The sequence below is a fragment of the Nilaparvata lugens genome, chromosome 1, assembly GCF_014356525.2.
Source record: "Nilaparvata lugens isolate BPH chromosome 1, ASM1435652v1, whole genome shotgun sequence".
NCBI lineage: Eukaryota > Metazoa > Arthropoda > Insecta > Hemiptera > Delphacidae > Nilaparvata > Nilaparvata lugens.
Window position 1 is genome coordinate 39,017,197 of NC_052504.1, and position 15,388 is coordinate 39,032,584.

At 36.8% G+C, this 15,388-nt stretch overlaps 1 protein-coding gene across 2 annotated transcripts in view; it reads right to left on the minus strand.

Moving 5' to 3' along the window:
- Positions 1-275: 275 nt before the first annotated feature.
- LOC111064613 overlaps positions 276-15,388 on the minus strand; it is a 75,560-nt gene continuing 60,447 nt past the window's right edge. For both annotated transcript variants that reach the window (XM_039433252.1, XM_022352366.2), the window contains exons 2-6: positions 12,900-13,043; positions 12,042-12,262; positions 11,286-11,729; positions 9,511-9,789; positions 276-1,881 (exon numbers count right to left, since the gene is read on the minus strand). In XM_039433252.1, the coding sequence (XP_039289186.1) occupies positions 1,345-1,881; positions 9,511-9,789; positions 11,286-11,729; positions 12,042-12,262; positions 12,900-13,043 (1,625 nt within the window). In that variant the 3' untranslated portion in view covers positions 276-1,344. The remainder of the gene's footprint in view (positions 1,882-9,510; positions 9,790-11,285; positions 11,730-12,041; positions 12,263-12,899; positions 13,044-15,388) is intronic.

Consider the following 15,388-nt stretch of genomic DNA (forward strand, 5'->3'; position numbering starts at 1 on the left):
TCCTAGTTATATGCGAGAGACCTAAAAGTGGTACATTTGAACCACCCCCACCCCCTTAGCACAGGTGGTATGAGTGAGGACTTTTGATATGTTTACCTTCTTACTACTCCAAACAGAACTGCGGGGTCAAAAATTGTCTTCCAAACTTTTCCCTCTATACCCTCTTTGAGCATTCATTGCCTGGGCTACAATAATAAACATACTTATTGATATATCAATGGACATTTTATTTATTGGGAAGAAGGGTCAAAGACTTGAATAATGAATAATGTGGATATTTATGAGAAAAAATGTAATAACTCAGATGATAGGTTGATACACATAACACAATATATTTATAATGGGAAAATATTCACATATTTATAGATTCATACAAAATATTTCTTAAAAGCAGTCTATGCATAAAACCTACTGATCTAGGAATCTGTAAAGAAATCAATTGTTCACCTTATATCTATTAGTTCTAGACTCAGAGAAATTCAATTTCCAAGTTGTCGTTGCAAGTTAGTCTTTGGATACCAATACTGACAAGGAGTCAGTCTCGGTAGCAATACCGTCATTTTTAATAAAACAGAAAAAACTTTTATCACCGAAAAACACACAGTGGAAAAATGATTTTTTGTTGGTCTCCCAACGTATCAGTTGTAAATTGAGTTTCTAACCAAACCACGAAACTAGAAGTAATAAAGTATAATTCAGAGATGTCTGAATTGTAGGGTATACATTTACGAAATACAATGTATTTAATGCCAAAATCTTGCTTTAACCAAACAAGTGTTTCATGTAATCAAATAAGTTAGTCGTTATATGTGAGACATGAGCGACAGTTAAATTAGAAGCATTGAAATAATTCATGGATAATTTTTGTCATTTCACAGACAATGGAACAATTACTTTTTTATCATGGAAATAATACACTATGATCTGAAATGTGTATTACGTTGATGTATGTATGGCTTCTATATGGTCAATATGCCTGATCTGAGGTACTTTGTCACAGCTCTGTTATTGAAGCATCACTCGAATATTTATTGCGTGAAATTCAAATTAAGGAGAAATTTCACATAACATAGAGTTGACATTTTCCCTCACCAATAAATAGAAGACAACAACAACTGCATAGTAACAAGATTTTGTAGGCTACTTTACAGCATAGTTATAACAGTATCAATAATTTTTCAGATGTTTCATCAGATCAAGGAGAGTCCATATTCGCAGAATAAGGTTATCTCGTCCAAGAAACTTACTGATCTTAATGGTCTGACGTGAAAATTGTGAGAAAATTGACAGTTTTTCTTCAGATGATCTTTGTATTGTTTAGACATAATTATATCACATAACTTGTCACCTACTTATAGTTCTTGAATGTGCAATTGCATCACTAGTATCGACTGGCTCATAGAAATCGTTGTGAACAGTTTTTTGAGTCTTCGCTGATGTTCCGGCTGCTTCTTCAATTCGCTGTATTATTTGTTGAATTCTACTTGAAACTGGTCCAGTGCGAATTTCACAATTCGATGACTTTTTGATGGGTTGCTCCTTTGGGGTTGTGGTAAGCTGTTGACTAGTTTCATCCTGATTTTCATACAGTGCTTGCTCCGTAGAATCTTGATCTGTTATTTTTTTCCCTCCAGCTTCATTGGTGTCATGGTCTTTGCAAGGTGCGTTTTGCTGAATCAACAGATTTTGTTGTTCTCGAAGGTACTTCATTTGCAATTCTCTTTCAAGCATCAACTTCTTTTCAGTCACTCCCGGTATTGTGTCATAGAAACTTTCACTCTCACACGGAGAAACAACATTATAGTAGAAGTTCTCATCGATCACATCGTCATTTTCGTAAGTCAACTCCTCTTCAATTCTTGAGTTTCTTTGTGAAGCAACCTATAGAAAATAAACATTGAGAATTCAATCAGTTAATATGGCTTGAGTTTTACTTCGATAATAATCCACATAGGCCTACTTTTGGCTAAGATTCAATTTACGACATCAATCTCAAGTGTTATATAACGAGTGGTATAGAACGATTATAAATAAATAAATCGTACAAGCATCTCATTTGACTTGGTATCACATCCTCATTTGAATTGGTAACACATCCTCATTGTCAATGCAATGACAATATACGATATACTCATTAATGATGAGTTTTACTGAAGTTTCTACAAATTGACCAGTTAAGTTACCTACTTGAGTAAATGATGGTGTCATGGATGTGAGTAGGTAGTGAATTATGAAGTAAAGTATTGGTAGTCAAGATTATGGAAGGGATTCATCTAAAACTTGAATAATTCATACAGGGATAAAGAAATGAGAAAGATTGCTTGACAATATCCCATCTGTCGTAGGTGCCATATTCTGATTGTACCTACTGTCGTAGGTGCCTACTCGTGAATGCGGTATAGTTATGGACAAACGATTGGATTAGTTGATTAAATGGTCCTATTTCCAGATAATGCGACTTAAACTAAGCTTCAGTATAGCAACGTGGATCTAAGCTTGGGGGTGAAGTAGTATGGCACAGTACCGGTACCATACATAACACTATATATATGTATATATGATGTATTAGAAGGTGAAATCTTAGCTCTTAATTTCAACCAGTGTGGGGCTGGTGTCCCAGAATACTTTCACAGAATAGCAAAAAGACTGAAAAAAGGTGCCATGACAATTAAACAGGAAAATAATTATCCGATAATTTCCTATATAATATTCTTCTAGATTGTAGAACTTTAAAAATCTTTCAATGGTATGAATATCTCAAAATTCTATCTAGAATGGTGGTAATCCCGTCCTGTCCCCAAACCTATGGATTGGGGTACAGTTAAGATTTAATTCACGAAAACGTCGACAGCCCCAAAAGTAAGTCTATTAATCTGCACTAACCTTGGAACTGGCGAGGAAGTGGACTGTATCTCGTGTGTAGAAGTTACTGCTGACGATATCCTGTCTTTATGCATAGGCCTATATGATATTGTACATATATCACGAAACGAAACGAGGTAATTGCGTTCAGCTCGAACGCCACGGAATGAAACGATGTTGACTTCTCGAGCACGCTTCTTGAAGTGCTGGGTTGAAAGATAAACGGGGAGGATGAAGGAGGGGTGAGGGAGAGAGGTTATCTTGCCTCTTTGGGAGAGGGGGAAGGGGAGGAAAGCACAAAACAATCAACCTGCGATCAAGGCTGCCGATCCTCCGTGAATCCACCATCTCCGCCCGCCTTGGAATGCCCCATTTCCAAGAACATAAACTCAAAAAAAAACTAAAATTTAAAAGTAAAAGAAAAACAAAACAACATGCACTGAACGGTAGAAAAGGAAAAACGAAGGGAAAAAGAAATAGGAAAGGAAAATGGAAAACTTGGTGTGTGGGTTAAACTAATAGGGAAGAATGGGGGCAAGTTTCCTAACTGGCCTAACATACTCACCACAGTTAGTTTTCACGTGAGCTGAGCGCACAACACCCTTAGCATCACTTATGATTTGGGTGACTCTACCTAACGGGTATGATAAGGGTGATGAATTGTCCTCTTTAATCCATACTAACTGCCCTACCTGAAGGTTTGTGTCACTCTCAAACCACTTATTCTTCTGTTGAAGAGTGTGGAGGTATTCACTCTCCCACAATCTCTGAGTGAAGCGATTAACCTTTTCCCAACAAGACAGTCTGTGCTCGTTGACATCACTCACGTCAATTTCAGGAACCGCCAACAGAGGGCGACGAACAAGGAAATGTCCGGGAGTCAGCGCCTCGTAGTCATCAGGAGATGAAGAGAGCGCATACAACGGTCTCGAATTGAGTATCGCCTCAATTTTCACCAACAGAGTGGAAAGCTCAACAATAGTTAGGACCGAATTTCCCACTTCACGAAACAAATGGAATTTCACATTTTAATATTAGACTCACAGATTCCATTCATGAAAGGAGCATGTGGAATATTAAAACGAAATTGGATGCTTTTAGATGACATCACATCACAGACGTTGGATTGATTTTCTGACGATCTGAGAAATTCAACAATTTCCTTCAATTGTCGCGCAGCACCTTTGAAATTCGTCCCTTGATCACAGAAAATCACATTTCTGATAACACTGTGTGCTCCAACAATCCAAAAATAACGCTGAATAAGAGCACGTACTATTCTTGGTCCAGCATGAAGATGAGAAATATGATAATACTCAATGAGGAGTTTAGTAAAATGACTATCTTTATGTATCAAACAAGGATGCTTGACTTCATATCCTAAAGCACTATTTACCAATCTGCCACCAACACGAATCACACCATCACAATCCAAGAATACAGACAATTTTTGGAAACTCTTATCACAAGGTTTACCCACTTTCAATAGGTCGAGTTCACAATTCAAATGACACTTTTGAACAATTTTAACACAATAAATTTGTGCACATTTCAACTCTTGAACACTAAGGCTAGTTACACACACATCGATTTTTGGTCGTACGATATTTTGCCATCACTATGAATTCTATCAGATTAAACGGAACTTGGCAAACATCATATGTTTGAAATCATCTGTTCAATCTAATAGAATTTATAAGGACGGTAAAATATCGTACGACCAAAAATCGATGTGTATGTAACTAGCCTAAGTGCGCCTGATTTACGACAGACACCACTAATTGATGCTTTACAGTTATTCACAAAACGTAAAACATAAGCACAGGAACGTAACAATCTCATGTATGAGGAGAAACGTGTTATCTGAATAACAGCAGTCTCTTCAGTGATACTCAAAACAACACCTTTATTTTGTTTCACATCAGGCAGAATTTCAGTAGCAGGGTAAGTCATAGATGACAACGGTCAACATGACAAGGAATTAGAACACCACATTGGAGCATTGAACCAATCTTGCGAATTGCACAAGTTTTGGGGAGAAACGCCTCTTGATCCAACGTCGGCAATATTGAAATCAGTACAATGTGATTCCAATCTGAAATATTAGACAACTCTAATATTCTCACAACACGATTTGCAACAAACGTTTGCAAATTGTAAGGAGGTATATGCAACCAAGATGAAACAATAGTTGAATCACTGAACAGAAACGTAGATTGAAGATTGATTTTTTCCAGTGAGAGAAGGACTGAAACATACAATCACGAAAGCAACAATGCAGCTTGAATGCAGCTTAATCGAGGAATAGACAGAGTTTTCAACGACGCAACTTTAGTTTTAGCTTTCAACAGGAAGCATTTCACCGTAGATTCTGACGACACAACTCTCAAGAAGATACAAGCACAGATTCCTTTCTGTGATGCGTCGGAAAACCCAAGTATTTGACAAGAAAAAGCATCGCCATAAATGCATGGAGGAATTGAAATTGAACTTAGAGCAGGAAGCTCTCTCATCAGCTCGTTCCAGCATTCGTTGTAGTCAACAGGAATCGGCATATCCCAATCGATGTCCAACTTCCACAGCTCTTGTAAAAAACATTTCATTTTGAATATTACTGGAGCTATAAAACCGAGAGGGTCATCCAGACACGCGATAACGGACAGAACAGTGTGCTTAGAGTTTTTCTTTTGAAACTCTGGAATGGAGACTTTAATATGAAAACAATCAGTAGTTGGGTTCCACATTATGCCAAGAACTTTCACATTTGAATTAGGCTCATCACTGATATGAAGTGGTACTTGAGTGTTTTCAGAACTAATCAAATCCAAGAACTCAGGAGAATTACTGCTCCATTTATTCAACTTGATATGAGCACAGTTAAGAAGATTACAAAGTTGTGATTTTATTTCACAGATTTCTTCCAACGAATTAGCACCTGTGAGAAAATCGTCATGATATATATCATCACGAATAGCTGCTGCTGCCAACGGAAATTTATCTCCTTCATTTTTCGCCAGTTGAATGAGAGCACGTTGAGCAAGAAAACCAGACGGTTTCAAACCATATGTGATTGTTTTGAGCTCATAAACGACAATATCATCGGAAGGATCTTTACGAAACAATATGTGAAGGAAAGAACAATCTTCTTCATCAACGAGGAACCATCATTTTCGTAACATCACATGTGAATACGAATGAGTGAAGTCTGAATCTAGTTAACACATCACATATGTCATTTAACAATTTTGGACCTGAATGAAGAACTTGATTCAACGAAATGTGACTCTTTTTAGCAGATCCATCAAATACAACACGAACCTTTGTTGTAGGTGATGATGGATTGAATACACAAAAATAAGGAATGAAATATATACTTGGTTTTTTAGCAACTTCCATATGATCCAAAAGAAGATACTCTTCCATAAATGATATGCAATCAGATTTCAAACGAGCATCACGCAGCATACGACGCTCCAACGACAGAAAACGATTTAAAGCAACATCATGAGATTCATGAAACTTGAGTTGATTAGTGTCAACTTTGAAAGGAAGACGAACAACATATCTTCCTTCAGTATCATGCGTGTGAGTTTCAGCAAAATGTTTCTCATAAAACTCATCATCGGGACTAGTAAATTTATGATTAGGAATTTCTTCACTTTCCCAAAACTTATGAACCAAATTATTCAACGAGTTCTCAGAGGTGGGACACGTCATTAATGCAGTCAATGGCTGATTAAGAAGACTGGAATGATTTGGAAATTCACCCAAAATAATGTCACCAAACACGGTAGGAATCACGCAAAACGAACACTCTTCACTAGATGAGAATTGACTATGATGACGTAGTATTTTGTTGAATAACTGACATCCCAATAGAAGATCAACGGAACGTTGTTCATAGAACACAGGATCAGCAAGGTTGAATTTTTTCAACTCATTTTGCACTTTCGAACTGCGATAAATAGGGGGCAATGAACCAACTATTTTATCAATCACGTAAGCCTCAGCTTCTAGACGAGGGTGATTTGAGCCCTTAGGTTTCAACAAACATTTCTCAACACCAGAAGAATTCCCTACACTCGAGGAATTCAAACCAGAGAAATTTTTATGACAATCATGAACAGATAAACCAAGTTTCATAACAAGATCTTTTGTGATGAAATTAGCAGTACTACCAGAATCAATCATTAAACGAACACCAATAAACGAACCAGATGAATTTTTAATAACTGCTTGAGCAGTACCTAGAACAACACTCGTTTTAGGAATTAAACTAACAATTGATGACTTATCAATAACATTATCAGTGATACCACAATGCTTAGACGAATTTGAATTCTCAACAACATTCATAGTGCTATCAGTTTGAGTGATCGAATCAACGGATTTCGATTTCAAAGCAACATTAGAGATGTTATAAGTAGATTCTGATAACGAGCAGGAGAATTCGAACGGCTATTATCACTACTACGAGGATAATGAAGTAATTTATTATGCATACGGCCACAATAACACAACGATTTAGACTTGCATTGTTTACAGCGTGAAATTTGGAGAAACAATTGAAACAGACTCTCAATGATTTAATAAATTCATTCCTAGCTTTGGGTATCTTTCAAGAAAGCAGGACATTGAATAACGAATGATTCATTGAGTTGCAAAGTGAGCATTTTGTTTCAGCACTATCATTTAATTCACAAGTAACTGAGCTGCTTTTATTTTGAACGCTGTTATCAGCCTGAGTAGATAAGACAACCTTTTTTGAAATGACTTATTTTTTGGCTTTTCGATAGATTTTTGTTCATTAACAGACGGCACATCAGATGCAGATAATTGATAAGATCTAACTCTCTTATCCACGAAATCAATCAACTGTTGACAAGAAGGAAAGCTCTTATCAGCTACCTCGAGCTCAAACGATTCACGTGATATTTTGTCTAATTGACGAATAGCTAATGAGCCAAATCAGGAACTTTCAACGATTTCAGAGTGGTAATACTATCACCTACTTTAACAAGAAAATCTTGAAGCGATTGTAACGAAGGTTTAAATGGGATTGAACTAGTTTTCAAAATCTCATTTACGTAGTAGTTAGCTAGCACCCTATCACTTTCATAACGCTTGCATAGAGTTTTCCATGCCAAATCAAAATCACTACTTATCTGAAAAGATTTCACTACTCTGGCTGCTTCGCCTTTCAACAAATTATGCAAAATATGAGATTTATGAACAGGAGAATAATATTTATCATCCACAATCAATGATGAAAAGATATTTTTGAATCTAGGCCAGTCTGAAATATCAGAGCCATCAAACGGTTTTATTTCAGTTGGAGGTAATATCATGTTCAAACAGGGAGAATGAGAGGTTGAAGTTGAGGGTTCACTTTTCTCCTTCGGTTTCTCATTTTTAATTTGATTCAATTTATCACGAGCATTTATTATTGCACAGGATAAATTATCAATAACGGTAAGTGATTGATATTCAGGTTCTTTAGTAGGTTCAACTTGAATAGATAATTCATTCAAGAGTGCAGAATATTCTTTCACAGTATTTTCAATAGATATGCTTCTTATCAAGAATTGAGATTGAATTTTAGGGTCATTGATGTCCTTCAACAAGTCATAAGCTTGTTGAACACGGCTAAACAAAGTTTCTTTCTTCTTCACTCGAATAGTAAGCAAGGCTTGTGGGCTTGCCATTGTAACTAAGTAACTGATTAGATAAACAAGGAGATTTGGAAAGGAACTTTGTAACTGGATTTAACATGGATATCAGTGCATGTATCAACAAGTAACTCTACTATTAACGAATTGAAATTTAAATTGAAAAATGAATATCTTGGAAATAGAACATATCCCAGGCCTGGTCGGACCATGTGGTAATCCCGTCCTGTCCCCAAACCTATGGATTGGGGTACAGTTAAGATTTAATTCACGAAAACGTCGACAGCCCCAAAAGTAAGTCTATTAATCTGCACTAACCTTGGAACTGGCGAGGAAGTGGACTGTATCTCGTGTGTAGAAGTTACTGCTGACGATATCCTGTCGTTATGCATAGGCCTATATGATATTGTACATATATCACGAAACGAAATGAGGTAATTGCGTTCAGCTCGAACGCCACGGAACGAAACGATGTTGACTTCTCGAGCATGCTTCTTGAAGTGCTGGGTTGAAAGATAAATGGGGAGGATGAAGGAGGGGTGAGGGAGAGAGGTTATCTTGCCTCTTTGGGAGAGGGGGAAGGGGAGGAAAGCACAAACTAATCAACCTGCGATCAAGGCTGCCGATCCTCCGTGAATCCACCAATTGGAGTTTGTTGGCTAACTTTCTTCCACCATGCACTATCAACCGCAGTCAACTATCTTATTGATTGATTGCCACAATGTATGGATTAAAATGATTCACTCAGCATAGAGCTGATCTCAGGATTAAGCTTGTTCTTGCCTGATGTAACTGTAATGCAATATTCAGATGTATAGTAGCTACAGTAAGATGCACTTGAATCTGTCAGCAACGGTTGAATAGGAGCATCAATGCTATTCATAGTATTGCTGGCAGTTTAAAGTACTGACAACTGACTTTATAATCTCACAATAAACAAGAACATAGGAATAATAACACTACTAATAATAATAATAACCTGCTTGAGTGTAGCATTGTCGTTGTCAATGCAATGGTAATAGGCGTCAGTGTTGATGAGCTCGTATTGTTGGGGGGCGACAGGCCTGGCCCTGGCATCGGGCATATCGTAGGCCTGCACAAGGGCCTGCTCGTCGGGAATGGACGGCAACTGGCGTGCCCCGGTCTGCGTCTGGCTCTCAGGCTGGCTCGTGACAGCGATACCGGTTGCTTCACTCTTGCCGGCTTCACAGATGGCTGTCACCCATTGGTCCATTTCGTTGTTGGAGGGTGCGGTGAACTGTCCAAACAACAAGCAATAACAACCATGAATTATATGATTAACGAAAATTCGAATAAATTTGAGAAGGAGGTGAGCTGTATGTGCATAGGCGGATTTGTGGAGTTTCATAGTGAACCTAAACAGTAGAATATCGTGTACTAGAAGACTAGAAATACACATTTACTCGATAGTTATCAGTCAGTATATTGTTTGGGACGTATCAAATGTCCAAAACTTCATAAAGCGATTCAAGAAATCCAGGAAATCCTAAAAATAATATGTTACTTCTTGTCGCTCTATTGCTTATTAATTTTTCTGCGAATCAATTTCCACCAATATTACATTCACTCGACATGAGGACATGAAAATGCTATTGTCTAATGTGAAATTTGTTGAAAAATTCAATGAAATCGATGTGGAACAGATTTGCGAGAAATTCAAGGTGAATTTGATTAGGCTACTTCACCTAAACCTCAGAAATGTGATTTCTGAATAATAGAAATTTACGGAAATTGAATTTTCATGATATGAGTGCGTTTTAAACCACACCTGTGAGGTTCAGTTACTCTAGGAGTATCAAGGTATGCAGTGCATAGACTGATACAAATATTAAACTATAAGCTTCATTATTATTACGTGGGTTGTCTCAAAAGTAAGTTACACTATTAAATAAAAAAAGAGGTAATGCACAGAATTTGAGGTTATATTTGAGAAACTATATATATATATATATATATATATATATATATATATATATATATAGATATATATATATATATATATATATATATATATATATATGTTATTTTTCTACATAATCTCCTTTATTTTTAATACATTTTTGGTATCGTTGTATAAGTTTTTTCACTCCAGTGTCATACCATTCTGCCGCCAAACTGGTTAGCCATGTCTGAACTTCTTCTTTGAGATTTTCTTCGTTGCGGAGCATCTTTCCTCAAGGTGTTGTTTCAGCTGTGGGAACAGTTGAAAGTCGTTTGGAGCGAGATCAGGGAAGTATGATGGGTGTCCGAAAACATCCCATCCAAACCCTTCAAGCATTGTCTTCGACAATGTTCGGGGTGCGTGAAGTGGATGGGCGGCCGCTTCGTTGGTCGTCGTGTGTTGTTGTCCTGCCTTCAATAAATCATTGGTGCTAACGAGAAACCATTGGTCTCGACATAAAGTTTTCACCGTGCACACTACACAACTCACGATGAATTTCAGTTGAATTTTCATTGTTTGCCATTTAAAAAACGAATCACACTGCGTACTTCGCAATCGGCGGTAGGAGTAAGTGGTAGCTCCATAGTGCTGGTTTGATCGCAACTGACAAATAAGTCATAGGGGCCTCTTAAGAATTTTAAAGTGCTACCACAACACCCAGCCGAAAGTTTCCTGCGAATCTCAGACGTCTCCTGCCAACTGCGCGGCTATAAGAAAATAGTGTAACTTACTTTTGAAACGACCAGAGTAGTGAACTAAGAGCCCACCAATCATTGCAGAACCAGTCTAACCTGATAAGTCTTATTGCCGGGACAGAAAATCTCGAAACTGCAGTCTTTCTTGGGCGACTCAGACTTGGTGGCCACAGGCCGTGCCTGGTAGCTCTCAACACAGATCTCTGCCACCGGCTTTGACTCCTTCTCATTAGTGTAGATGTAGAGCAGCCTTCCCACTAGCGCTGCCCAGTATTGCTTGTGATGGTCGAGGAACAGGAACTTTTCTTTGCGAGACAGCGGACCGCACTTGGAGGCGGTGTAGCGCAGTGCCGACGGCGAGACGGCCAGAACTCCGTCGGGGGTGGTGGTGGTTGGGGTTTTGGGAGCAGTGCCGCCCCCGAAAGTGCTGCCGGCCAGAGAGCTGCTGGAGCCACTCACCGATTCCGATGACTCCGTACCATCCGCTGAGCCCTTGCCTGACTGGGATGCACTCAGGCTGCACACTGAGTTACGCGATTCCTACGACACAACATTGTATTTCATTAATTCAATTTTATTTAAAGTAATTTATGCGGGTACTCAGTTGATGAGTGATTAAGTGATTGAATAACAAAAATAATTCCCAACAATTGATGTTATTGTAATAACGGCATAGACATATACGGAGTTATTCTATTTTGCGCAAACATTAGAAAGACATAAGTATACTTTTTTGATGATCACTATACTTAAGGATCCTTTTGGGGAGTACGTACTTAGTCATCCGTATGAAAATCATACTATTAATGAAGAGGGCATGGTAAGTGAATGCGATATGATAGCATAACTTACAGGAATTCGCCGCCTCTCGTTCTCAGCGTCCCAGTACGTGGAAATGAAAACATCGGGTATGTTGTAGTAGAGATTGCCGCCCAAATCATCGATGCCCATCCTGTTGCGTTCATTCTTCTCACCTAGACTGTAGTCCGATGTGAGAGAGCTCCTTGTATCTGACAGCTCTTCATAGCACTGGTTATTGATGTCGTCTTCGTTATTCTCTTTCACGCTCTCGCCTAAGCAAAACAAATTATTTATAAAATAAATTTGAAAAAATCGCTGACAATAATGATAAAAACGTGAAAATAATATTTTCAAAGCTTGTGGTTGTATTCCTAGTCTTCCTCATATTATGATAAGTCGATTATTGAACACAATATGGAGATATATTTTCTCTCTGGGAAATATAATGTTTTAAAGAGATTCAGTAGTCTTCAAGGACGTAATATACGGATACACAGAAAAGTAGCCAATAATATTGTACAAAAAATCTGAAAGTGATAATTCAACTGCTTGTGGAAGTGGAAAAGTCACTTGTAAAAATACTGTAGGGGCAAAAGTGGACACTTTTTCTTTGAAATCATCCCCACGTCTTGAGGAATCTCATACCACATAAATACATAACTTTGTGTGGGACTTTCACAGATTTGTAAGGAGTATTTTACTCTATTCTTTGTAATGAGCAGCACTATTCTTCATTAAAGAGGTTCCACTTCGCGATTCTCTTGATATATTTCCACATATTAGGCCTACATTATTTCTAGATAAAGTTTCCATAATTGAAGAGTCAATTACAGTTTTTCTTTGTATGCAGCAATCTCATTATTGGTTGCTATTTCGTGAACATCATTTTAACAAAAAGTATATACTCACATTTTTTCGCAGGACACATGTCAAGATACGGTGCTGGTGAATTCTCTCTAGCCTCCAAGAGGCCCACCAATCGCAGTCTTTCTTTTTCTGCAGAGCATGATAATTGTTCCTTGGCAAGAGTATCTTTCATGAATATTCGAATATCTGTGAACAAGAGAAAACTGAGTGAATATTAGGGAATACTTGCAACACTTGCAACACTTGCAAGTTATGTTGCAGCTTATGTTGATTATCAAGCTCTTAGTTTTAACCGCCAAACCGCCCCTGGAAATAGAATGAATGTATTTCCTGAAAATGTTGTCATTCTTCGAACAAAAAATATTCTAATGATGAATTTGAAAAAAATATTATAAACAAGTTCTAAATTTTTTCATGTGCAAGATTTAGTAAATTATATAGGCCTACTATTAATAAAATATGACGTGAATAATAGCTGACACCATAAAAAATAGAATATAAAACAGTATGGAGGAATGTATGGAAGAATCAGAGAAATATTATAAATATAAAGTTCCTATAAAACATGAGCATAAGATGATTTGAGATTCTGAATCAGTATTCTTGAAGATTTAACTTCTTGTCAATTGAATCTTCGCCTATCCATGAGCTTCCGGTGAACACAACATGTAAGCTGAATTTTCTTTTGTTTTGGAGGTTCTCTGAATGGGGGATGTTTCTAGAGTTTTCAAAGACTAGGTGAAATATACCACAGATAGGAGCGTCTGAAATACTGTACAATGAATCTGATCGAGTAATATCAGAAGAAAATATTATATAATGCAGTCTTCTTAGATCAGACGAGTATTAGCAACAATCAGCTAATAAATCTTTATTGATGAGCTCTCCACTTGCTATTAATCATATAAGAACACTGTAATGAATTTATAGGAATTTATTTTTGTTTTAATGGTCCAATTCTAATAGATACTGTATCTAGAGATTATAATGAGTTTTGTATTCAGCTTTTAGTTATGTGATTGTTATACATTCGAATTGAGTTACATACTCAATTCAGAAAAGAAATAATTTGAAATGATCCAAAAAAGGAAGAGGTTGTGATAGCCAATTTATGTACGTTATTTATATTTTCATGATACTACAAAGCTCAAAAACTGCTTCTTCTCTCTTTGTGTCTGGATGATTGTGACTCAACAAACATTAGGCCTACAACAGTGATGACATCAAAATACAGATAAAAACTCATTTTATCGTGGGTGCTTTGTCATATTCATATTTTTGTAGAGCATTTCAGCTCTGAAGATTATTTTATGCTCACTGTTATTGGTATCTTTTGAACGCTAATGTATATATTCGTAACTGGATTGAGGAATGAGCTCTAAAAGTGAAATTTCAATTCAGGATTCAATAATTTAATAAAATCAATGCAATCCTCATGAGATTCAAGATGAAGCTCGTGGAATCATCAATGCATTGATAAGTCAACTGGATTTGTTTCTGTTTCACTTTCAAGAGTGAATTGTATAGTACAGTGATCGAGGTTCCAGGATAAGCTAAACTCTTGTATACGGATTGAGAATTGAAACCACGATGAAGATAGAAAAGAATGTGATTGTGACAAAATAGCTGCTACGTGAGACCTCTCCTTGGAATCCTTGTGTTTGTTGTGAATACTAATTTTCAATCGACAGAGACAACATTGAACTGTAATCGCATTCGCAGAGTTTCCTCAATAGTTTCATTTGCTGAAGACATTACAAAAAAACAACCTCACACCTGATCGTTCAGATGAGCTGTATTTAAAAAATTAAATGGACAGGCCAATTTATCTTATACATAGGGTGATTCAAGGAAATAATTTCATCTAAAAATTGAAATTATATTAGAACGGACTTATCGAACCGGTCATATAATGTGGAACATCGGGTATCAACATTTTAATAGTTGAATTACTTCATCCATTCACACGTTCGTTTTTATAATGTTATGGCATTCATTGTTGAATGTAAATTACGAGTACAATGTACATATAGAGTAGTAGTATTTTGATGTGGAGGTAATGATGGATCAGTAACCCACCAAAAACTTGAGAGAACTCAGAATGGAGCTTATCTCATGAATTATATGAGCTTATTCTATTATCGGAAGTCAGGAAAACGCAACTAGTGCCCTGCTACCAAATTTATCCAAATAGGTTTGATAGTATTTCACCTACCCAAGGAAAGTCATCGGTTCCAATTTTTCTAATATCTTGATAAATCATGAACGGATTTAATGGCTATGAATGAAAAGTCCAGTTCAGAGCAAATCAAATTATAATTTTCATAATACTTGGGCAATTTACAACAACTATTTACTGAACAAAACCATTTGATACTTAAACAGGAAATTCTTACAAGCTAAAATACTCATATATTCATATTGAGCTTATATATTTGGCTACAGGCTTTCAAAATTACACAAAACACAAATTATAAATTTAGAACACAATAAAATTATTCAGATCTCAATTAAAACATTATGAATTTCAA